This window comes from Ceratotherium simum, chromosome X (genome assembly GCF_057802395.1).
Source record: "Ceratotherium simum simum isolate JZ-2026a chromosome X, ASM5780239v1, whole genome shotgun sequence".
Classification (NCBI taxonomy): Eukaryota; Metazoa; Chordata; class Mammalia; order Perissodactyla; family Rhinocerotidae; genus Ceratotherium; species Ceratotherium simum.
Genome location: NC_141940.1, coordinates 30,291,831 through 30,316,980, shown reverse-complemented (window position 1 = coordinate 30,316,980; position 25,150 = coordinate 30,291,831). Strand labels below are relative to the sequence as shown.

Genomic DNA, 25,150 nt, shown 5'->3' with positions numbered 1-25,150 from the left:
AGATTAAATATATGCTTCATATCCTTCGCAAGGGTAATTTCTACACAATAAAAGAAGTTTCTATGTTTTAGCCAGGTCTCTGTGCTTTCCTGAAGTGTAATAAAGGTTCTTGTCAAATTTGGAGAGAAAGAAGTCAAATATTATTTTATAGTTTGATGTACTATATTTTTGCCATTTTTTTAAAGACTGGCTATCACTTCCATCTCACACCGAAGCAAAACTAAGCAGTAAACTTGACAGCAGAGGTTACAACTCGGATGACTACAGTGAACAGCAAGATGGTCTCAGTGAGCAAAGAACACTGAGCAGAGACTGAGGAAGGTGCTCGACCTAAAGGGGTGGCTGCTACTCAGCTACAGCTGCCCTGAGGGAAGGGAGGCCTAGGGGGGCCAGAGACTCCCCTTCTTCCAGAGAGGCCAGAAATCTAGGTCCTTATGTGAAATCTGACTTTCAGATGTTGGCAATCAATTAAAACAATTTAAAAGCACTGTGAAGTGCAACTAAACATACCCTCAGGCCTCATTGGCTTGCCAGCCCATGACCTCTGCTCTAGAATCTGTCTTTTCACAGCTGTTTCTCTAGTGGTAGGACTTTACACCTCAATTGGGAAGCATTTAAGTTCTTTTCTGACTTTCCCAAGAAGACCCAGTTATTTTTAAAAATAAAAAAACTGGCCTCCTTAAAAATCCTCAACTCAAATTCCTGTTTCCCAACAACAGCAACAAGAACAAATTAGACATTTGTTCTTCTCATATCTCCCCCAGTTGTTCACAGGCTTCAGATCTTAAAGGTTTATGAATATTTCATCTGGAAACTAGACTTCTGGTGGTGAACATGATGCAGTCTATACAGAAGTCAAAATATAATGATGTACACCTGAAACTTATATAATGTTATAAACTAATGTGACCTCAATAAAAAAAAAATACTCTCCCAGAATAGAGAGGTAATCTTCCAATCCTACTTTAAAAAAATATTGAGGACCTAGTGTGTACCAAGAAGTAGGCTTTTTACATATGTCACAGCTTCAATGCCACAGCAATGTCATTGGCAACTTCTGCCAGATCACTAAAAATTAATTAGACAGTGCCTGGCACATAGGTGCACAATAATGATTAATTCCTGTTGTGATGCTTTTCCTTAAGGAGACCTCAGGCCAAAAACTAACAAAAAATGAAGAAGAAGAAGGAGGAGGAGGAGGAGGAGAGGTAGGAGGGGGAGAGGGAGGAGGGAGAGGAGGAGAGGAGAAGGAAGGAAGAAAAGAAGGAAGGAAAGGAGGGAGGGAGAGAAGGAGGGGTAGATCTGTACTTACTGACATGGAAGAATACCCATGATACTTTTTAGAGGAAAAAATAAAAAGGAAGTTGCAGAATAATAATGTGCAATATGATCTTGTTTTTGTAAAAGTAATACAATAAAGTAATAAAAGCAATATAAACACACATGCATGGGCACGCACATGCGCACACACTCCTCCGTATATAAAGTCTGGAAAGATGTACATCAAATTGTTAACAATATTTCCCCTGGGAAATGGACTGGGAGTATAGGAAAGGAATGGACTTCCCTTTTTGCTTTGTACACTTCTTATTGCTTGAATTTTTGATTGTTTACAATAAGCATGTGTTAATTTTATATTAAGTTTTTTTAATTAAAAAGAGGAAACTCACATGATGATAAGAAACTATTAAAAGGAAGCAATTCACAACTACTGATACAAACTTGCCCAAAAAAGGGTCAAAACAGAGTAATACAGGGGCCGGCCTGGTAGTGTAGTGGTTAAGTTCGTGTGCTCCACTTCAGGTTTGGATCCCGGGCGCGGACATATGCACCGCTTATCAACCCATGCTGTGGCAGGCGTCCCACATATAAAGTAGAGGAAGATGGGCACGGATGTTAGTCCAGGGCCAATCTGCCTCAGCAAAAAGCTCAGGACTAATCTTCCTCCCAGACACAAAAAACCAGAGTAATACAATAGCAACTCCCTTGCCCCATCAAAGACACCCCTTTATCTGCCATCACTGTAAATGCCCATAAGAATCTGAACCCATAACCAAAGTTTGTGTGATTCATGACTGAAGCCTGGGAGATTAGAATAGGACTGTGGACAATGAAGGAGCCCTTGGCCACTTCAGTACTAGCTACACCATAGGCTGCAGAAGTTATTTTTAAAAATTGCTTTATTGAAGCATAATTGACATAGGATAAGCCACACATTTCATAACATAATAAACTGCACATGTATCAAAAGTGTACATTTTGATGAGTTTTGACTTATGTATACACACCTATGAAACCATCACCACAGTCAATATTGTGACAATGCCCGTCACCCCCAAACGTTTCCTCCTGCCCCTTCGCAATCCTTCCCTCGCCCGCAGCAACAACTGATCTGGCTGCAGAATGTTTAAGTCATAACTGATTTATTTTATAGCAAAAACAGACAGATGTTTCTGGAAAATACTCATAGTTACATCCAATACTCAACTGTAACAGGTGCTTTCTTCTAAATCAGGAAACTTTCTCAACTCCAAGCTTAAATGTGCCAAATTCTTGAATCTAGTTAAAGCTGTATAGGGCCCTACTTTGCTCTTGAAAATAGGTCCAAAAACACTTGTGCTTTTCTCCCCATATAATCCCTGTTTTTAACCATTTAACCATTAATCATTTAAACCAAATAAACATATTTTTAAATAATCTATTTTAAATTAGATATATTATTTAGTACATATAGTTATTTTATGAATATTTATATATATTAATAAAAATATATCTATCAAAACAGGTAGAATCACTGCGATCAAATTCTTAGGCTATACTTAAAATTGATCCTTTAGAACAACCTAATTTGCCCTCTAAATTCCCTTTTAATATGTCTGTTCTTCAATTGACAGTAATGGTAGAATTCAGTAACAATTTTCCCATCATTTTCACCATAACTGTCATATGCATAGATTACTTTATTCAACAAAAGTTTAAGAGCCTAGTATAAACCAAGCCCTGACAATAAGGAATGCCATAATTATGGCCTCCATGAATTATCAAAAAGTCAAGTTTTAATAAAGATTTTTAACTATTCACATGTTCTATTATGTTCCACCGTGACCTCCCTAATCCCCCCACACATACACACATCTCTCTTCTAGCAACACTACTGAACTCACTTATTCTTTAACTCCTTCACAGAGGCAAGTGAGAGCTCCTCTAACCTTAAAAAATTATAGTTATTCAATAATGTTTACACAGTGGGCATTCCAGCAGTATCTTGTGTACATAGCTTTACCAAAGCATTTCACTCAACATGCTCCCAATGCCAGAACGTTTCTAGCAGATTCTCAGAGAACATGGTTTCTTTCTCTAGTCATCCGTCCACCTCTTTTTCCTTGCCTCTATACCTAGTAGCAAAGCTGACTGAATAACAGTAGAATAAGAGAAGAGAGAAAAGAAATGGTCTTGAGACATTCTCTCAAGCCTAAAATGGTTGTTTTAACCTGCAATGAAAATTCAAGAAATTCTGCAGGGTCTGCATCCAAAGTCACTCCAATACCTTCTTTCATTTCAGAAGATACTAGAGAGATTCCTCTGATATATTTCAGGTTTTTTAGATCAGAAATATAACTTTAAAACTTTAAAAGCACTTGAGTCATAAGTAAAGTATCCATCATTCACTCTCTCTCGCTTTTTCTCACTCATAAATATTTGCTGTCAGAGTGCCAGCAAGGCCATTTGAATGAGGCACGTTTTTTTAAAAACAGTGAAAAAAATAGGACCATCTGTGCAACTCAATATCCTCTTTCAAAGTAGTTCTTTGCTTTCTTTTTTCTCCAGACTTTTGAACCTTCAAGTTAGTCATTTTAAAAACATTTAAGATGTATAAAATTATATCATCATATTTATGGTCAGCAGGGCAGCCAAAATGCAGTTGGGTCAAATCAACTAGCCAATTTCCAATTTCCTGGCTCTGCAGAATCCCAGTAAGTCTTGACCAGATAGAAATATTCCCTGGCTCTTTAGTCAAGAGGTCAGGGATGAACGTTCATGTGTTCGGACACATCATTAACCCAAACAACATTTTTAAAACTGAAGCTGACCGTATGCTCTGATCCTGAAAAATTTAAAAACCACATCACTGAAATGAGCAGCACTCAGTGTTACAATAGTAGAAATACAGCCAATATAGGATCCTCCAAGTGACTACATTCCCCAATTAAGGTGGTCCTAAAGGGCTTATTGGGGCACTGGGGGCGTTCAGGACAGAAAGGAAGGGGCTTTTGGAGACCCACAGCCATTCTGCAATGATACATTTGCAACCAGGAAATATTGGAGTTGTACTGAAAGAGAACGTCTCCTACCACCACTTAAAGAAAATCTGTTCTCAGGTAGGGTCTAGTACGGGAAATTTTGATCTTGAAATGAAGAAAACTGGATTTATGTTAATTTGTCTCTTTGGGCAACTTAATTTCCTGTTTTTGTTTCCCTATTTTAAAAGATCATACTAATGTTTCCCTTATGTGATAACGTCTGTGAAAGCAAAGTGTTTCTGAGGCTAACAAAAATAAATTAACCTAGAGCCAGCCCTGATGGTCTAGCAGTTACAGTTCAGTCTGCTCCGATTCAGCAGCCCAGGTTCAGTTCCAGGGCATGGAATCACACCACTCATCTGTCAGTAGCCATGCTGTGTCGGCGGCTCACACAGAAGAACTAGAAAGACTTAAAACTAAAATATACAACTATGTACTAGGGCTTTGGGGAGGGAAAAAAAGAGAAAGATTGGCAACGGATGCTAGCTCAGATGGCATCTTTCCCAGCAAAAATAAATAAATAAAAGTAAAAATAAAATAAATTATCCTAAGAAAAGGTTTGCCTTGGGCCTTTCTATGCAGATTTATTTACATAATGTCTGCTAGTGAGTACAGGAGTCACTCCATGATTGGAAGGGAGGGAGCTATTTTTTAAAATATGCACAGAGCAGTTGGCAGACCTGTCTGACCAGTTTTTTGGTCTTTTTGGCCCTTCTTTAGCACCAGGAACACTTGTGGTGTAGAACACCTCTCTCTAGACACTTCCAGTCAGGAATATCACTTTACACCTTGGATTAATTTACTATAATGCTACTAAAGTAGACTCGTTGCATTCTCTTCTTCATATTAAAAAAAAAAGCTATCAGGGATTTAAAGGAACGTGGCTGAGTATCTTCCGTACTTTTGCCTCACTCATTGAATAGTCAGAGTATTATTTGTGGGAGACCCATATCATGAAGTCACCATGTTTTGCTTCTCAGTTTTATCTCCACAGACTGAAAATTACCAGCAAAATTCCTGCCCACAAGTCGCCACCTACAGGGGAAAAGTAACCTTTACAAGGGACTGTGCTTTGCACTACCAAGCAGTTTCTGAGAGCAGCAGTATTTCCCAACCTTTTTAGAATCCCAAGATAAATTTATTTGAATACAAGTCCTGCGGAATAGGATATTACTCAATACCTTATGACGAAAATGTGATCAAGGGAGGAAAGGTTGGAGAAGCCACAATTCATGTGAACTCTTCATGGTGGCCCACTGTGCGGTGGCATCCTGACCAGGGAGCACTGCCAGAGAGAAAGAGGTACAAAGTCACAAGTGGATGAAAAGTTAAACAAATAAGACAACCGTATATTTACAATTTTCAGCATGAACAGCATGTGAGATTTACACAGTTGTACTTATGGACCGTCATGATCTGGTTTTTGCACCTGTTTTAAAACAATTCTAGACATTAACATAGTCAATACATTTCTCATTTTTCATGCTTTTAGCAAATTTCTGTAGAAATTCTACATATAGAGAAATTCTATAGAAACTCTATAGAGAGTTACTACATATTTGGTTAAATATACCCCCTCCCTGGGGACTTGTGTTTTCCAATTTTTTCTTTTTCTTTTTGCTGAAGAAGATTCACCCTGAGCTAATATCTGTCACCAATCTTCTTCTTTTTTTTACATGAGCCACCACCACAGTATGGCCACTGACAGACAAGTGGTGTGGCTCTGCGCCCGGGAACCAAACCTGGGCTGCTACAGTGGAGCATGCTGAACTTTAACCACTAGGCCACCGGGGCTGGCCCCCACTTATTTTTTTTTTGAAAGAGCACTACTCTATACTACTAGTATGAGAAAGAGCATCACTATGAAAATCTTTATACAAATCTCTCAAAAAATTATTTCCTCAAACTATATTACCACGTCAAAGGGTAGGAATAAATTTATATGGCTCAATACATATTGTCAAATTGTTCTCCTGAAAGATTGTCAATTTATTCAGCATAGCAGGCTTCAAAACTCCAGCCCAGAGGAAAGGTACCACCTATGGAAAATGCTCAGTCTCTGGCCATCAGCCCATCCCCAGTGATGTCCACAGCATCCCTGTGTGTTAAGATTATTCGCATTTCACAGAGTCGGTTCTACTGCATGGCCAACAATTCCCTAATTACACAGTAAGACAAGAAGCTAACCCTGAACGAGAATCTTCCTGAGTGAGGGTTTATTTCTCTAGAGTAGGGGTCTGGGGCCTACAGGGCCAGGTAGGTCCCAGGACTGGGGGGAAGGGCGGGGGGACGTGGAGCACTCAGACCCCAGCTAAAGGAGTCAGCACGGCCCAGCTCTGCCTTCCGCAGGTGAAACACAGACCAGGCCTTCTGGCATTGCAAGAGAAGCTGGAAATCCTGATTTTTATTGAGATCTTTTGGTTTTTCAATGTTGACCCCTAATTGCTAAAATAGAGCCTTTTACAATACTGTGCAGGCTGCAGCATATCCATCTCAGGCTGAATTTGACCCAGGGCCCCTCTTCTAGCTGGCTCCTTCTGCGCACTGAACCCAGGAATCTATTTAATCACATGCACCTGGTGCTCCCCAAGGGTTCAGGAAATTCAAAAGCAAGAGTTAAATATGCTGACAACTGGGCGAGGTTCTCGAGAAAGAGTGAGACGGGAACAGGCTCAGGGACCCAGGTAGGGCACACCAAGTGATTAGTACTGGTTTTGCTATGCCCTTCCTTTGCTCAAAAATTCTCAACATGTCCCTATTTCTCCTGCATCAAATCACAAGTTCCTTTCAAGGCTCTCCAAAACATGCCCCTACCCCACCTCACCAGCCTTATATTTCCTCATGCCCCTGAGTCCATCCCCCATTCTAGTTGGGCCAGTCTTCCTTGAGTTCCTTCAAACCTGTTGATCCCCTCAACCAAATGTCCTGTCTCCCTACCCACCCTTCAAAGCCTTGCTCACAGCCTCCCTCTTTTGTGAAATCTTCTCTGTGACAGCAAAAAGTAAAATGCTTTCAAGCTCAAGGGCTGCTGTCAAGCAGATCTGAGTTCAAATCCCACCTCTGCCATTGACCAGCTGGGTGATTTACCTAACCTCTTTGAGCTTTAGAAGATGATAACAGCGCCTACCTTACAGAATTTTTAAAAGGATTAAGAGAAGTGATGCAAGTAAAGTACTCAACCCCCGGGAAGTGATAAATGTGAGCTCTTATTATTATTATGGCAGACCTTCCTCTCCTCCTGTAAGCGGTCCAGCCCCTACACTGTCTCTTCTGAGCATGCGCACCACTGGATTCCGTGCGGTCCACATTTGTTCAGACTGTGCCCCAGGCATTAGTCTACCTCAGCCCCCAGCATGGCTTTAAAGCTTCTTAAAGTTCCAGGAGCAAGTTGGATATAACATAGTACTCATATAGACCAGGGTGGACACTAAATCAGAGAGTTGCACAAGTAACACCGCCCTGTCTCTGAAACAACTCAGCAAAAGTCCCTCTCTCGAGCAAAGGCAGGAATGCATGCTGGGAAGATAGACATGTAGCCAGTCTCTGTGGCAGAGAGCTGCTTCGACATTTGAAACAAGTCTCTCTCTCACACACACAGCCCCCCCACAACTGCCACCACCGTTACCTTCACATTCCCAAATCTCTGCACCTCACCCTTCCTTCTGATGACACATGAACCCGTCAAAGGCCACTCCCTTCCCCTGAGTTTATGATGCAGAAGACAAACAGGCCACACTGCAGGTGTGATCTTTGGCTGGGACTAAGTGGAAAGCCCATGACCCACCACAGGAGCCAAGATGGCCTCTGCAGGCCCTGTCCCCACCCCCCAGTGTTACACCACCTCAAGTCAGCCCCACCCACCCTCTGATATGCATGATAGCCAGGATCCCTGGGCACCAGTGCCAGCAGGCCTATTCCACTTGTCACTTTTCTCTGTGCTTAGCAAGAGTCGAGGCAAAAATATCTTTATGCAAGTTACTCCGTGCTTTGAGCTACTCCCTCCCAAACAAAAAAAGAGGGCATAGAAAAATGTGACTACTGGAATGCCACATTCTTATAAAGCAAACAACAAAACCAAAACTTGAGAGGTCCCAACTACGCTATCCCAGAGTGGTTTTCTCAGCATGAAGACTGAGCCCTAGCAATCGTGCTGCACAAGTTTACACTCTTCCAACAGCATAAAGTTCCAAAGGTAGATCAGAGGCAGGCAGAAAAACAACATAAAATGGGCATGATCTTTGGAACCTTATTCTCAATCTAGAAAAGACACAGAGGAGATGAAAAGGCCCACAGGATAACCAGGCCTCATGCTGGAACCCAGTTTTCCAATACAAGTCACTCCTGCGAGTTAGCAGCATTCAAAAGTTCTCTGGTACCGCTTGGTTTTAAATAAAACTGCAAAAAGCGGGAGAGGAAACGTAAACAAGTCAGCGGGTCCCAATGACCAAGACTACATGATTCCTTGGGACCAGCCCGGTGGCGCAGCGGTTAAGTGCGCGCGCTCTGCTGTGGCGGCCCGGGGTTCGCGGGTTCCGATCCCCGGCTGGCACTGACGCACCGCTTATAAAGCCATGCTGTGGCAGCGTCCCATATAAAGCAGAGGAAGATGGGCATGGATGTTAGCCCAGGGCCAATCTTCCTCAACAAAAAGAGGAGGATTGGCATCGGATGTTAATTCAGGGCTGATCTTCCTCACAAAAAAAAAAAGAAGAAAGACTACATGATTCCTCCATGTTCGGGGATGGCAGTTTCTCCCACTGCATGGGCCTCTTCAACTTGCTTCTTCCGCTCGCCCTGTTGCTCCCCAATCCAAGCTCAGGACCCCGCGTCCCGTGCCTTGTGGGTGAGCCTGCTTTCCCAGTCAGATTGGAAACGGTCTTATTCCACCCGCGCTGGAAACCTCAAGCGAGACTCTAGACAAGTCTCTGAAACCAAGAACCGGGTTATCAGGAGGAGCCGGGCGGTGGAGCCCTGATAATGATTAATTGAATGAGCGCAGCCGGAGCAGGGAGGAAGCCAAGTGTCCCGGCCCTTGGTGTGTGGATCGAACAGGAGAGGGTACCTTCAGTTCCCATTAGCGGGATGCCACTGCCAGCGTACCCCAGGGGAGTGCCCCAAGTGACCTCGGCTGGAGCAGCGACCGGAGCGAGCCCTTGAGTGGGTGCCAGGGCGCCCCCTAGTGCGGCCCCAGGGCAGCAAGGTCTAGGGCGAAAGGAAAGAACCAGGGGAAGAGCCTAGGCGCATCTCTGGAAAATCCGACTCCGCAGGGGCAGGTGGGGCGACTCAGGTCTCCTGCGCATCCCCTCCCCAATCCCCACCGAGGGTCCCGCGTGGCCCTGTCTGCGAGGCACCACAGCTCCCGTAGGCCAGCGCAGCCAGCCGGCCCAGACGCAGCGGGACGTGGCTGCCTTCTCTGCGAGCAGAGCAGAGGGCATTTACCGGGAGCCTGAGGAGCCGCTGCGTCTCCACTCGGGCCTCCGCCGGGGTAGCTGGACTACAGCCGCCGCCGCCGCCGCTTTCCAGCCGCCGCAGTCGCAACCGTTAATGCTCCCAGCCGCTCGCTGCCACTGTGGCCCGCGAGGCCAGCTGTTGAATGGCTCGCGTCCAGCGCGCGGGGCGCAGAAGCGTCTCCGCCGCATCCAAGTCAGCGACGCAGGCGCGTGCCCCGGTGCCAACGCCCCGCGCGCCCCTCGCCCCGCTGCGGCCCTGGCGAGCTCGCCGCAGCCGCCTCCCGGCTCCGGCCTTCCGGCTCCCGGCCGCGGGCTCGCCGGCCTGCCCGCCCGCTCCCCTCGGTGGGCTCTCGCCAAGCCAATTGCCTCCCCTCGCGGGCTCCGCCCCCTTGCTGCCATCCCTCAACTTGCCCGCAGGACCAATGGCAACCATGGCCTAGTCCCGCCCCTTCGATTCCCCCAGGGCCAATCGCCTTCTCCAGAGGACCCATTCAAGGAACCCCGCCCCTCTCGTGCGGCAAAGCTGGAGCCAAAGTTTATCCCACTGCGCGGTTGCTCCTGACGATTGCAAGGCTTTGCCCGGCCTCCCCTACTCCCAACCCCGGCACAAAGGTTCAGTGATTTAGAGGCTGCAACTTACCCCGTCTGCCGACCTCCACGCAACCTATTTGCTTTGAATAAACGAGTATAAGAAAGCTAACGAGAGAGATACTGTTGTCCTCTTCATTCCCGAGGCAGGACTGCTGAGAAATGTGCACCCGCTTGGCCAGAACTTATCACAGGGTCAGCAAGAACCTCGAAGGTCATCGACTGACTATCCCCGCACTGGCTGTTTTTGTTTTGGGGTTTGTTTGTTTTGTCCCATGTACAGGGTCCCTGCCCTCTAGTCTGGACAACTTCCAGTGCGAGGACTCACAGGCTCCGCGGACCGCCGCTTGGGTCTCTGCCTCATGGCTTCGGGCTGAGTGAAATTGGCCCCCTGGTAACTTCTGCCCCCTCGAGGCCAAGCAGAGCCAGCTTTGCCCTTCTTCCACATGGTGGTCCAACAATTTGAAGACAAATCTTCTGGCCCCACAGTTCTTCCAGAATCTATTGCTCCAAAGACCTGGGTTCAAGTCTGTTCTTTGAGTTTACACCAATTCTTTTATATTTTTTGAAAGTGGAAGGCGAAAACTGAGTCTATCATTCTCCCCCATTCCCCCAACCCCAGGACACAGACCATTCTGCACAGAGCAGACCAGGACGGTCTCGTCTCTTGTCCAGACACTAGACTTCTCTGCTCCAGTTCCCTAAGATGGCATTCGCTGTCTGGACTGCCATATCACGTGGCTGATGCATATTAAATTTACTATCAACTCACCCCTGGGCCGTTTCTCACTGCTGCTGCTATCACAAGGCTCAGTTTTCCACTTGATTAGTGGGTTAAATGTCATTGGGTTTTGTTTGGAGGAGGGGTGCTAATTTCACTCCCTTCTATCAATACCTCTGCCCGCTTATTCTGTCCTAAATATCTCTCCATCTCTGCTTGCTACCACTGCCTTGCTCAGGCTGTCATCCTGTTTGCACAACTGCCAAAGAGCCTCCTAAGCAGGCACCTTGCCTCTAGGCTTGCACCCTCCTGGCTGGCCTCCCAAGGCTCCTCTCCTCATCCATTTTACACCAGAAGCCAGAGTTGTCTCTAAAACACAAATACAATCATGTCAACACACCCCAACCTAAAAGCCCACCCCAGCTTCAAATGCTTTTCTACTCCCTTTCTGCCCACCCGCTTCACTTTTAGGATAAGATCCAAAATCCACGGCATAGCATATAAAACCTTTGGTGATCCGGCCTCACCTGCCCAGCCTCGTTTCTAGCTGTGCCACCTCCACCACAGAGCGCTCCCTACTTCAGGTCAACTGAACTTCCTGTTGTTTCTCAAAGGCGCCATGCTCTCTGACACTTATATGCCCTTTTTTCCTCCCCAAAGCCCCAGTGCATGGTTGTATATCCTAGTTGTAAGTCCTTCTAGTTCTACGTGAGCTGCAGCCACAGCGTGGCAACTGACAGATGGGTCGTGTGATTCTGCCACCGGGAAACAAACCCAGGCTGCTGAAGCGATGAGAGCTTCAAACTTTAACCACTATGCAATCAGGGCTGGCTCGACACTTCTATGCCTTTTATACAAAGTCTGGAATAACGTGCTCCTTACCCACCTAGTCCTGACCTACAATACACTTACGTATTTTATTCATTCGTTGAATACATATATCTGGAGCACCTACTATGTATCAAGTACTGGGGGTATAAAAAATGATTTTTTTAAAAAATTTGATTTGATCCATCCATCAGGTGCTTCGGAGTAAAGCCTAATGATTCTACTTCCGTTCACATTGCCACACAGACATCAGGCAGCTAACTGGAATAATTGGTTTGAACTTCAGATTCATCCAAATACCGAGACTGGGATTTTCTTCCTTGCAGAGTATCATTAAATAATATTCAAACTCTTTCCTTTTAGGTTGGCAGTTTGAAGGCCAGAGGTTGGTGCTTTTCTTTCATGTTCACTTTAACTTACAAAAACCCCAACTTGTTCAAGTGTTCTGTGTGTGTGTGAGTATGTGCTTATTGTGTGCGAGTGTTGGGTCCTTTTTCCTTTTTATTTTTCTTTTTAAAGATAAGGATCAATCAAACCAACACGTTGTACACCTCAAACTTACACAATGTTATATGTCAGTTATATCTCAATAAAAAATACATAAACAATAAGATCAGGATAGCAATTTGTAACATACTATAGGTGTTAATGTTTCTGGATCTGAAGAGAAAGCACATGAACATGACTGTATATTGTAAAAATGAATCAACTGGCATCACACAATTACAAAACTTCGGTGTCAGAAGGGACTTTTAAGTTAGTTTAATCAAACCCCACCTTAGTTGCTAGAACTACTATGTGGGCAGTTTTTCAGATTCTTCACAAAGTTCTTAGCTCCCTGATCTCTGAAAGCATGCTTTGTTCTTACTGTTAAAATATATGGCTTGACTTGGTTAAGTGATTTGAGGGGCACCTGGAATGCTTCTCTGTCCAATTTTTTCCTCTAGGGTTAGATGTGGCCTCAGGACCTCCTCTTTCAAAATGCAAATCTCACTTGTAAGAGCCACATGCCAACACTTATTAGTTATTAACACCTAGCATAAGGAAAGCAGCATATCTTAATAGAAAAAAAAAATTTAGGGTACCTGTACCAAGTTGCAGTTTTCAAAGTGTTTTCACTTATTTTGTCATATTTGATTCCCATAGTAACCTGACTGAATATCTTGATTTCCACTTTACAAGGGAGGAAGCTAAGACTCGTCTAGGTATTTGATGTCCAGCTCTGCCATTAACCTTGGGTAAGTGACCATGCCACTCTAGGCCTCAGTCTCCCCATCAATAAAATCAAATGAGATGCTTTCCAAGGTTCCTTTCAGCTCTGTCTATAACCCCTCCACTCCTTGCTGGCTGAGATTAGGGCACTGGGGGCCTGGGCATTTTCATGGTGGCAGGAAATAATTTTGGCACCAGAGGTACTTGTTGGAAAGGACAAGCTCTGGTGGAAGGCCAAAGCAGACAGCATAAGAGTAGTGAATATTAGAAGGAAGAAAATCTGAGCAAGGAAAGACAAGAAGCCCTGAATTCTAACCTTGCCTATTCCCTAGGTCTATAATATGACCACTTCAATTCAAATTTTGAGTTAAAAATTCCAACTTGTTTGCTTTAAGGATAAAAGAATCTTCTATGCAAACCTTAATTAAAATCTGCTTTGGCAAACTATTTTATCATATTCAAGCGATAATTACCACAATAAATTACATAAAGAAATCCATTGTGGGGGCCAGCCCCGTGGCTTAGTGGTTAAGTGCGCGCGCTCCGCTGCTGGCGGCCCGGGGTTCGGATCCCGGGCGCGCACCAACGCACAGCTTGTCCGGCCATGCTGAGGCCGCGTCCCACATACAGCAACTAGAAGGATGTGCAACTATGACATACAACTATCTACTGGGGCTTTGGGGAGAAAAAGAAGGAGGATTGGCAATAGATGTTAGCTCAGGGCCGGTCTTGCTCAGCAAAAAGAGGATTAGCATGGATGTTAGCTCAGGGCTGATCTTCCTCACAAAAAAACAAAAACAAAAACAAAATCCATTGTGCATCCCCTGCTTATTGCATATAGCGAAAGGTCAGCTAAGCTAATGACTATGTATGTGCTTAATCATACTAAGCCAATACAGGCTTTATGCTTAATGTAAAAGGAATTTAAGGTGCCAGGTGAGAAGTGGTGATCTTTAAACTGGTTACGCAAGAAACTGAAAGCTAATTCCTAAGATGACAAGCCTACTTAATAGTCTGTCCTTTTTGGAGTGATTAAAAACATGCTTAATTACAGTAGAATCAGTTTTGGCTCACAGACATCTAATCACTCTTTCAGTAAATGGCTCTAAAGTCAGAATAAATAACACTAACCTACTTTGCTGAGTTTGTACAAAGATTAATTAATTGATTTTAAAGAGTTTAAAAAGTTTTAGAAAACAGCGGCCTAGGAATCAGGAGACCTAGATTTAGTCCAGACTCTGTCTTCAGTAGCTGCATGGCCTATAGTGATTTATTTTACTTCTCTGGGGCTCAGTTTTTCCATCTGTAAAATGAGGAGGAATTGGGCTAAATAATCTCTAACATTTTAATACTCTAGAGCTCACCATCATTATATCCTTTTTAAAAATACCTTAAAACAACAATAATCTACTTTTGGTTTTCCTAAAATTGGATTCCTAGAAAATTTTCCAAAATGCCCTTTGTTCCCAAACCCAGCCAGTTAGGCATACCGACCCCAACAAACCTGTCCAAATATGAATAGAGCAAAATATAATAAAGATACACAAAGAGGGAAAATAATAGAATCTAGACTTTCACATTCATGAACAAGCAAACTGAAGCCATTTCTTCGTCATAGTGGACCCATACTTTCCTCTTCCCATCTTTTTTCCATGTTTTTCTTTTCCAAGGATTTTATTACTCTGCCTCTTCTCTAAAATGAATCTGGGGCTCTCATTACTGGCTCTAAAAACACTATGACTATTTATAAGAGGACTTGGGAAGAGATGTTTTAAAAGGAAAATGGCATTATACGGAGAGGAAGAAAAGCAGAATGCAAAATTGTACATATCATATAATCTCAACTGGGCTTGAAAATAGTGCATATCCTAAAGACTGGATGGCCACATATGGAAAGGTTAACAGGCTGGGCTCTGGCTGGCAGGATTGAGGGTTAGATTTTCCCCTTCTCTTTAGCATGTTGGTGTTTTTTTTTTTTTTTTTACACTTAATGAGCATGTATTGTGTTGGTTATTGTGTCTTACCATGTGTGACCTTGGCCAAGTTATTCAACCCCTTTGAGACTCAGTTTCCCGTCTATAAGATGGGAGTAATACTAACAAAGGACCTACCTCATCAAGTTATTTTCCAGATTAAATAAACTACTCCATGTAAGTGTTAGAACAATGTCTGGCACATTATAAGCTCTCACTATTAGCCATTATTTAAAATGTTAAACATTTATTGTAAATATAATGTATGCATGTGGTAAAAAAAAATTACAGAAGACTTTAAAATAAAAAGTAAAATGAAAAGGTAGAAATATGTTTCCCCCCGTTTAATCCGCAGGCTCATTCCTAGAAGTAACCACTGTTAACAGCTTTTTATGTATCTTTCCAGAAGTTTTAAAGGCAAACACAAATGTGCACCCTCTTTTAAGCACACACACAAGAGCAGGCACACATAGAATCATAGTATATGTGCTATTTTTCACCTTGTTTTTTCATTTATGATCTCTTTCCATAGCAGAACATCTAGATTTACTCCTTTTTTTATTGTGGCAAAAACACATAACATAAAATTTACCATCTTAATCATTTTTAAGTGTACAGTTCAATAGTGTTAAGTATATTCACATTGTTGGTGAAACAGATCTCCAGAACTTTTTCATCTTGCAAATCTGAAACACTATACTCGTTAAATAATTCCTCTTTTCCCTCTCCCTCAGCCCCTGATTATCACCATTCTGCTTTCTATTTCTATGAATTTGACTAGTTCAGATATCTCATGTAAGTGGAATCATACAGTATTTGTCTTTTTTTTTTTTCCCCCAAAGCCCCAGTAGATAGTTGTATGTCGTAGTTGCACATCCTTCTAGTTGCTGTATGTGGGACGCGGCCTCAGCATGGCCGGAGAAGCGGTGCGTCAGTGCCCGCCCGGGATCCGAACCCGGGCCGCCAGCAGCGGAGCGCGCACACTTAACTGCCAAGCCACGGGGCCGGCCCAGTATTTGTCTTTTTGAGACTGGTTTATTTCACTTAGCATGATGTCCTCAAGGTTCATCCATGTTGTAGCATGTGACAGGATTTCCTTCTTTTTTTTTTTTTTTTGGTGAGGAAGACTGGCCCTGAGCTAATATCTGTGCCAGTCTTCCTCTACTTTCTACATGGGACGCCACCACAGCATGAGTCGATGAGCGGTTCATAGGTCCGGGCCTGGGATCTGAACCTGCGAACCCCGGGCCACGGAAGCAGAGCACGCAAACTTAACTACTACGCCTTGGTGCCGGCCCAGGATTTCCTTTCTTTCTAAGGCTGAATGATATGTCATTGTACGTACATAGCACATTTTGTTTATCCACTCATCTATCGATGGACATTGGGTTGCTTCCATCTCCTGACTATTGTTAACAGTGCTGCTATGAATATGGGTGTACAAATATCTGTTCAAGACCCTGCTTTCAATTATTTTGAATATATACCCAGAAATGGGATTGCTAGATCATATGGTAGTTCTATTTTTAATTTTTCTTGAGGAACCTCATACTGTTTTCCATAGCAGCTGCATCATTTTACATTTCCACCAACGCTGTTCAGTGTTCCAATTTCGCCACATCCTCGACAACACTTGTTATTTTCTGCTTATTTTCTTTAATAGTAGCCGTTCTAATGGGTGGGAGATGATTCACTCCTTATTTTTAACAGCTACATAGTGTTTCATGATATACAAAAACCTCAATCAACAGACAGTTTGTTTGAGCCTGGTCTTCAGCTGTTTCAAATAATACGGCAGTGAATGAACATCCATGCATCTTTATATACACGTCGAGTACTTTTTAGCAAAGGAATTGCCAGGACAAAGTGTATGCGCTTTTTTTTGTAGCTTTTTATTATAAAATAATTTCAGATGTACAGAAAAGTTGTAAGAACATCCCCGTTCCTTTCAACAACTGAGGAAATTGAGTTTCCTCAATTGTTAACAGTTTGTTAATTTGCTTTATCATTTCCTTTCAATGTATGTGCATACTCCGTTCTTTTCTGAACCATTTGGGAGTAAATTTTAGCCATGATGTTCCTTTAGCCCTAAATACTTCAACATGTATCTTTCAGAACAAAATATTTCTCTTACATAAGCACAGTGCAAATATTAAAATCAGGAAATTAATATTGATAAAATATTATCTAAGCTCCAGACCATACTCCAGGATGTAATTCAGGATCAGACATTGCCTTTCATGACTGTGACATTCTTTTTATTACTTATTATTATTATTTTTATTTTAAAGCAGTCACAAAATTACAGAAAAATTGGAAGTACAAAACAGAATGTCTGGATTTTTCTTCATGAACTATTTGAGACTAAGTTACCAATCTGATGCCCCATTATCCCTGAATAATTTAGTGGTGTTTTTTTGGCCATCAAGTGTATTTTCCTATCTGACTATGACACAATCACCAAAATCGGGAAATTAACATTAATAGATTACTAACATCTAATACTCAGGTCCCATTCAAGTTTCATCAGTTGTCTCCAAATGGTCTATTACAGCAAAAAGATCCAGTTCAGAACCATAGGGTGCTTTTAGTTGTCACATCTCCTTCATCTCCTTCAGTCTGGAATATTTCCTTGGTCTTTCATTGACTTGCAAGACCTTGGCACTTTTGAAGACTACAGGCTAGTTGTTTTGGAAAATGTCCCTCAACTTGGGTTTGTCTGATATTTCCTCATGATGAGATTCAGGTTACCCATCATTGACAGGACTATCACAGAAGTGACACTGTACTCTGCATTCTGTCAGATGGAGCGTGATTTCAATGCGTCCTATTACGATGACGCTCACTTGGATCACTTGACTAAAGTGATGGGTGCCAGGCTTCTCCACTGTGAAGATATTCTTTGTAATTAATAAACACTTTGTGAGGAAGTACTTTGAAACTGTATAAATCTTCCATTTCTAATCAAACTTTCAATTTATTCGTTTGTTTATTTATATCAGTATAGACTTATGGTTTCCTATTTTATTGAGTGCGTTATAATCCGTTACTATCATTGTTTACTTTGATGCTCAAGTTGTCCTAGATTTGGCCACTGGGGCCCCTTCAAGCTGTCTTCTGTGTCCCTTTGATGTGTCCCCATCATTCTTTGAGCACTTCCTTACTTTTTGGCACAAGATGTTCCAGGCTTACCTTGTGCTCTCACTTATTCAGTCCTGAAATCACCCATTTTTCTGAGATGCCCTGGTTCCTTTTAGTGGAAAATAGTATTTAGAAGCCAAATTTGGGCACTAGGTGTAGATATTACTATTGGTGTGTTGCTGCTCCCTCACCTTCTCACAGGCTTCACTTATACACTTTTACTCACATGCTTACACACACACAACACACACGCTCACACATTTTATATCTATATCTATCTATCTATCTATCCATGAGTTCACTCTGATATATACCATCCAACACCACAGAGTTTGTTCTAGTTTTCTCTCTTTCTGTATTTTTAACCATTTATGACAGTGAGAAAACTAATTTCCATTATTCTTAATGTATCCACTCATTTTATCAATTCCCCTGTATGTAACTGTGCTAGGAGGTTTATTTTTCTTTTTTAATAGTAACTACCATTTATTGGTTGCTTATCATATGCCAAGCACTGTTCTGTCTGCTTCACATCCAAAATTTCATTTAGTTCTCAGTATACCCTGTGAGAAGGGCATGATTATCCCCATTTTAGAGAAGAAATTGAGACATAGAGAGGATAATTTGCTCAAGGTAGGATAACTAGTTAAAATGGAGCCTGGTTCAAACAAAGGTCTAAATTACCTCCTAAGCACTGTACTATTCTTTTTTTCTTCTTTTTTTTTTTTATTGTAGTAAGAACAATTAACATGAGATCTATTCTCTCAACAGATTTTTAAGTGTACAATACAGTATTGTACAGCAGATCGCTAGAACTTATTCATCATCTTACATAACTGAAACTTTATACCCTTGAATGGCAACTCAACATTACCCCCTCAGCCAAACCCCTGGCAACCATCATTCGATTCTCTGTTTCCATGAATTTGACTATTTTAGATGCCTTATATAAGTGGAATTATGCAGTATTTGTCCTTCTGTGACTGGCTTATTTCACTTAGTATAATGTCCTCAAGGTTCATCCGTGTTGTCACATATGGCGGGATTTCATTAATTTTTAAGGCTGAATAAATAATCCATTGTATATCCATACCACATTTTCTTTATCCATTCATCTGTCAATGGACACTTACTTTGTTTCCATAGCTTGGCTATTGTGAATAATGCTGCAACAAACATGGGAAACAGATATCTCATTGAGATCTTTATTTCAATTCTTTTGGATATATACCCAGAAGTGGAATTGCTATATCATGTGGTAGTTCTATTTTTAATTTTTTGAGGTAACTCCATACTGTTTCCCATAGTGGCTGCACTATTTTACATTCCCATCAACAGTGCACAAGGGTTCCAATTTCTCCACATTCTCACCAGCACTTATCTGTTGTCTTTTTTTTTGATAATAGCCTTCCTAACAGATGTGAGGTGATTTTGATTTGCATTTCCCTTATGACTAGTGATAATAAACACTTTTTCATATACCCGTTGGCCATTCGTATTTCTTCTTTGAAGAAATGTCTATTCAAGTCCTTTGCCCATTTTTTAATTGGGTTGTTTGATTTTTTGCTATTGAGTTGTATGAGTTTCTTATATATTTTGCATATTAACCCCTTATCAGACATATGGTTTGCAAATATTTTCTCCCATTCTGTAAGCTGACTTTTCACTCTGCTAATTGCTTCCTTTGCCGTGCAGAAGCCTTTTAGTTTGATGTAGTCTCATTTGTCTATTTTTGCTTTTGTTGCTTGTGCTTTTAGTGTCATAGCCATGAAATCATTGCCAAGACCAATGTCATGAAGATTTCCCCCTATAGTTTCTTCTAGGAGTTCTACTGTTTCTGGTCTTCCACTTAAATCCTTAATCCATTTTGAGTTGATTCTTGTGCATGCTGTAAGATAAGGGTCCAATTTCATTCTTTTGTATGTGGATATCTAGTTTTCCCAGCACCATTTGTTGAAGAGACTATCCTTTCCCCATTGTGTATTTTTGGCACGCTCGTTGACTATATACGTGTGGGTTTATTTCTGGGTTCTCTATACTGTTCCATTGGTCTATATGTCTGTTTTTACACCAGTACCATACTGTTTTAGTTACTGTTGCTTTGTAATATATTTTGAAATTGGGAAGTGTGATGCTTCCAACTTTTTTCCTCTTTCTCAAGATTGCTTTGGCTATTCGGCGTCTTTTGTGGTTCCATATGCATTTTAGGATTCTTTTTTCTATTTCTATAAAAAAGTGCCTTTGGGATTTTGATAGGGATCACATTGAATCTTTAGATCACTTTGAGTAGTATGGACCCTTTTTCCAAGATGTCCCTCAGCAACCCCTGCCTAGTGATATCCGTCCACTTGTGTAATCACCTCCCCTTGAGTGTGAGCCAGATCTAGTGAATCAATTCTAATGATAGAATTTGGCAAAATTATAGGACGTCACCTCCAAGATTAGGTTACAGGAAGACTCTGGCTTCTGTCTAATTTACCTTCTCTTGCTCTCTTGTGCTCTCTCTCTCTCACTTGCTCTCAGGGAATCTCGCTGCCCTGTGGAGAGGCCCATGTGGCATGGAGCTGAGGGAGGCTTCTGGCTGACAGCCATGGAGGAACTGAGGCCCTAAGTCAACAGCCTGTGAGGAACTAAATCCTAACAACATCACTGAATGTGCCTGGAAGCAGATCTTCCTTCAGTTAATCCTTCGGATTGTAGCTTTGTGAGAGACTAAGCCAGAGGCACCCAGCTAGACTGCGCCCAGATTCCCAACACACAAAAACTGAGATAAATGTTTGTTGTTCTAAGTCACTGAGTTTTGAAGTAAATTGTTACACAGAAACAGATAATACAGTAATCAATCTCCCATTTCCATTGCCACAATCCCTGACACTAAGTCTGCTCTCCCTGCTTGGGGCCTCTCATTCCCCATCACTGGCTGCCCCTCTTCATAGACTCCCTCCCCACCCCGCTCAGACCCTGACACCTCGTGCCATGCCACTCCATTGTGGGATGCCCTTGTCAGCCCTCTCAGGCTCTGAGTCCCCACACCAGGCTGCCCTTCCACGAGGACACCTGCATCTGCCTGCTCGGACTCTGATCCCTCATACCAGACTGCCCTCCACAGAGACACCCTCCTCACCCTGCTGGGTCTCTGACCTCCCGATCTGGGCCTCCTACACTCCCCACCATGAATGCCTACTTTGCCCTGCCTCACCTAAGGGCTTTAGGACTGAATTTTTCAGGAAGGTGAAACAGAAGGACAGGGTATGTGCATTTTGATTTTTAACATATATATTGCTAAATTACCCTCCAAAAATCTTACATCAATTTACAATCTAGTCTCCCTCCCTCACCCCTTCCTTTCCTTGTTTCACAGGGTGCTGGTTGGTTTTTCCTGCCTAATGCTGTTTCTAGGTCTCAGCCAAATGAAATGTCAAATGGTCCAATTCTCTTTAAAAACATCTACTAGGTTTCTCTATACTGGCATATCTAAATAGAGAGCATTTTCTCCTTAAAAGGCAAATCCTCTGACAGTTATGGGCTTATATCCTTGGTCGGTGGGTTGTAATGCAGAGAACTATAAAGGGGAAAAAAGAAAGTAAGAGTAGTATCCTTTCCAACAGTTTGTGACAAGGATGGACATTTAAATTGCAGACCTACGAGAATTTTTTCAAAAAGGGTTACCTTGCCCTTTGTTAAGTTCTGAATTAATATACATCTAGCCTGCAATTTGTGCACATATGTGTATTTACCCTACCTGGAGCTCTAGCTATGCTGGTTTGAGGTCTCTGTCCCTTTGGGTAATAATAATTAACATTTATAAAGCACTTCATGAAAAGCTGTTAATTCATCTAGTCCTACACCAGCATTATGAGTTTGATATTTCTGCCTCTATTTAACACATGAGGAAAAACTGAACCTCTAAGGGTGTGACTTAACCAAGGTCGCACAGCTAGTTAGTGACAAAACTGGGGCTGGAACTCAAGTCATCTGACTCCAGACCCTGAAGTCTTTCTACTCCATCGTAGATGGAGTTCTCTCTGGGTTCTCCTCCTTCAAGGAAGTGTTCTTGAAGGCTTGAGCTCCCCTTCCAAACTGGAGCCTGAATATGTAGAAACCTTTGCCCAGCCTGGTAGACTCTATTTGGCCAGGCCAAATCAGCTTTTTAGAAGTGATTTGTACTGGGATTTACCTATAGCTCTTGACTGCATCATTAAAATACAATTTTAGGGGCTGGCCCTGTGGCCTAGTGGTTAAGTTCAGTGCACTCCACTTCAGCGGCGTGGGTGAGGTTCCCGGGCATGCACCTACACCACTCTTCGGTGGCCATGCTGTGGTGGTGGATCACGTACAAAATGGAGGAGAATTGGCACAGATGTTAGCTCAGGGCGAATCTTCCTCAGCAAAAAAATAAAAAATACAATTTAAAAAAAATGTCTTGGGGATACTGAGATTATTACTCTTACCAAAAAATACAAATAAAAATAAATTGATATATTAAGCAAAAAAAAAAAAAATCCAAAACCTTCATCAGTAACACTATGTTGGGGGCTGGTTTTGCTCTTCAGTAGTATACTTTACTTTAAGAATATAGGCTAGATGCCACTGAGACAAATTAAATGTCCTTCAAAGGGGACAGGTTAAATAAATTGCGATACAAGGGAATACTATATAGACATTAAAAAAGAAGGCAGATCAATATAAGAAGTGATTTCCAAGCTTTATTGTTAAGTGAAAACGAATACAGACAAAAAGCAATGTGAATGGTATCCTATCATTTGTGAGATATATATATGTATATATATATGTGTATATATATATATCCATATGTGTGTATATATATATTTGTATATGCATAGAATAATAGAATATCTCTGGAGGGATAAACAAAAAATTGAAATAGTGGATGTTTCTGTGAAGGACAAATGAGTGACAAAAGTGGGAAGGAGATTTACCTTTCACTGTCTATCCTTTTACACCATTTCTTTATGCCATCTGAATTTTTACCATGTGCCTGTTATATTTTTAGTTATACAGTGCTTTACAATTTTAAAGATATTTTTACATATATGATTTTACTTAATATACATGCAACCCAAGGTAGTAAATCTGGTACCTTTCTCATAGAGACCTTCAAACTGGTTCCTGCCTTCAGCCTACTTTTCAGCTTCCCCTCTCTCCACTCCCCGCATGCTCCAGCCACACCTTAGAGAAGACTGATCTACACTTTCCCTCCAGCCAGCAGGGCCTCCAGCTCCACTCTCTCACTCCCTGCCAATTAATGTAACTAAGCATTGTGTTCCATAATTACAGGGTCTGTCAGCGAAATCAACAGTTGCCTCCCTTGCGACAATGACATTTCAGCTCCATCAATCTCCCCGGAGCCCGGCAGCTTCTCCGAGCCAACAAAACTCCCCAGATTACTAACACGTCCCTTCGCTCTCACTCATTTTCTTGCACGCAAGTAAATGAGTAGATTCTCAATTCACGTGATTTCATACACCCTATCCATGATTATTTGGAGACAAAATGACAATCAAATGTATATCTTTAAGGGTTTAGGGTGGTATAATTTCCATATTACAAAATCCACCATTGTGTGCACATGGTTTTGTGATTTTTAGTAAACGCATAGAGTTGTGCAACCTCAAATGTACTTTTTAATGATGACCTTAAGAATCTAAGTTAAAAGATCCTAGACCATAACCAATTTCTGATATAACTCAGTTTCTCTCTTCTGACCCCAACTCCCAAGTCTGTTCCCTGCCGTACACCTTAATGGAAGACTTTTAATTCTATTGTTTCCTGAAAACTATAGCATGTCAGAGTTGGAAGGACCCTTAGAAATCAACTAGAGATGGGAAACTGAGAGCCACACAGGGCACATGATTTGTCTAAAGTCATTTAACAGGTAAATGGCAGAGTCAGGACTAAAACCCAAGATTCTTGTTCCTAGCCCAGTCAACTTGCCGTTATAGCACAGAGCCTCTTCTCTTAAGTATTGCTAATGTCCTGGAAATCAATAGATCAACCACCAGCAATCAATTTGCCCAGCTAAATCTAAAGATTTGATGATGGAGGAGGGGCTTGGGTTGAGGGTGGGTCTAGAGAACAGAGAGAAAATATAGGCTTTCATTCAGGATCCTTCTGGGTGAATTTTTTCTTAGTATTTAGCACAATTAACCAAGAAGATAGGTCCTTTTCTGTCCACAGAAAGACCTTATAGTTACCAGTCATAGTATCTATCATTATTATTATTACTCTTATTGATATTGCGTTTTCACCAGCATATGTTAGCAAGATGTGAAGGTGGTATGAAACAGTAGCAGATGAAACCACATAGGCACTGCTTCCTGCTTTTGTCAAAAATTGCGCTAAAATTAGCCTCTATTCCCCACGGATTTGAGCCAGGGAAAGCAATCTAGCTTCTCATCTTGTTTTTCTAGCAACCAGTCTGTAATAATTAAACAACTGGTGATAAAGAGAGAAGTACACTTTATTTTATTGTGTGACCAAAACTGAAACCGTTCTCTATCATCAATTATAGTGGCGCTTGGTGTCACCATAGTAGGAGGGACCAGGCCAACAACATTTTGAGGTACTGAATACGGCATTCTGAACTTAATGAGAAAACTCGAAAATGTCCAGATTGACATGGAATCACTGTCAACTATTTTCCTACTTTTTATTAGAAATCATACTTCCCCCTTAAAAAATCACCTTTTCCTCCAGTAATTCCCATCTAAGAATGTATCCTAAGAAAAAGCAGAGATTTATGTACAAAGATATTCATCACAATTTTTTTATGAGTGAAATATTAGAAGTAATTAGAAGCAATTAGATGTGATTAAATAAAATATGATAATCCCATACAAGGCAATTTTAGGTAGCCATTAAAATCACCTTTTCAAATTTTTTTTTTAATTTTTAACAGCTTTACTGAGACATAAA

The 25,150-nt window shown here is 41.8% G+C and overlaps 1 protein-coding gene across 2 annotated transcripts in view; it reads right to left on the bottom strand.

The window, feature by feature from the left end:
- LOC101395896 (A-kinase anchor protein 17B-like) overlaps positions 1-25,150 on the bottom strand; it is a 120,183-nt gene that overhangs the window by 13,363 nt on the left and 81,670 nt on the right. The window contains exons 1-2 of one of the 2 annotated variants that reach the window (XM_087426384.1): positions 9,741-10,021; positions 5,483-5,586 (exon numbers count right to left, since the gene is read on the bottom strand). In XM_087426384.1, the coding sequence (XP_087282510.1) occupies positions 5,483-5,535 (53 nt within the window). In that variant the 5' untranslated portion in view covers positions 5,536-5,586; positions 9,741-10,021. Of the gene's footprint in view, positions 1-5,482; positions 5,587-9,740; positions 10,022-25,150 lie in introns of those variants that run through there. The other variant, XM_087426385.1, reaches the window with a different exon arrangement.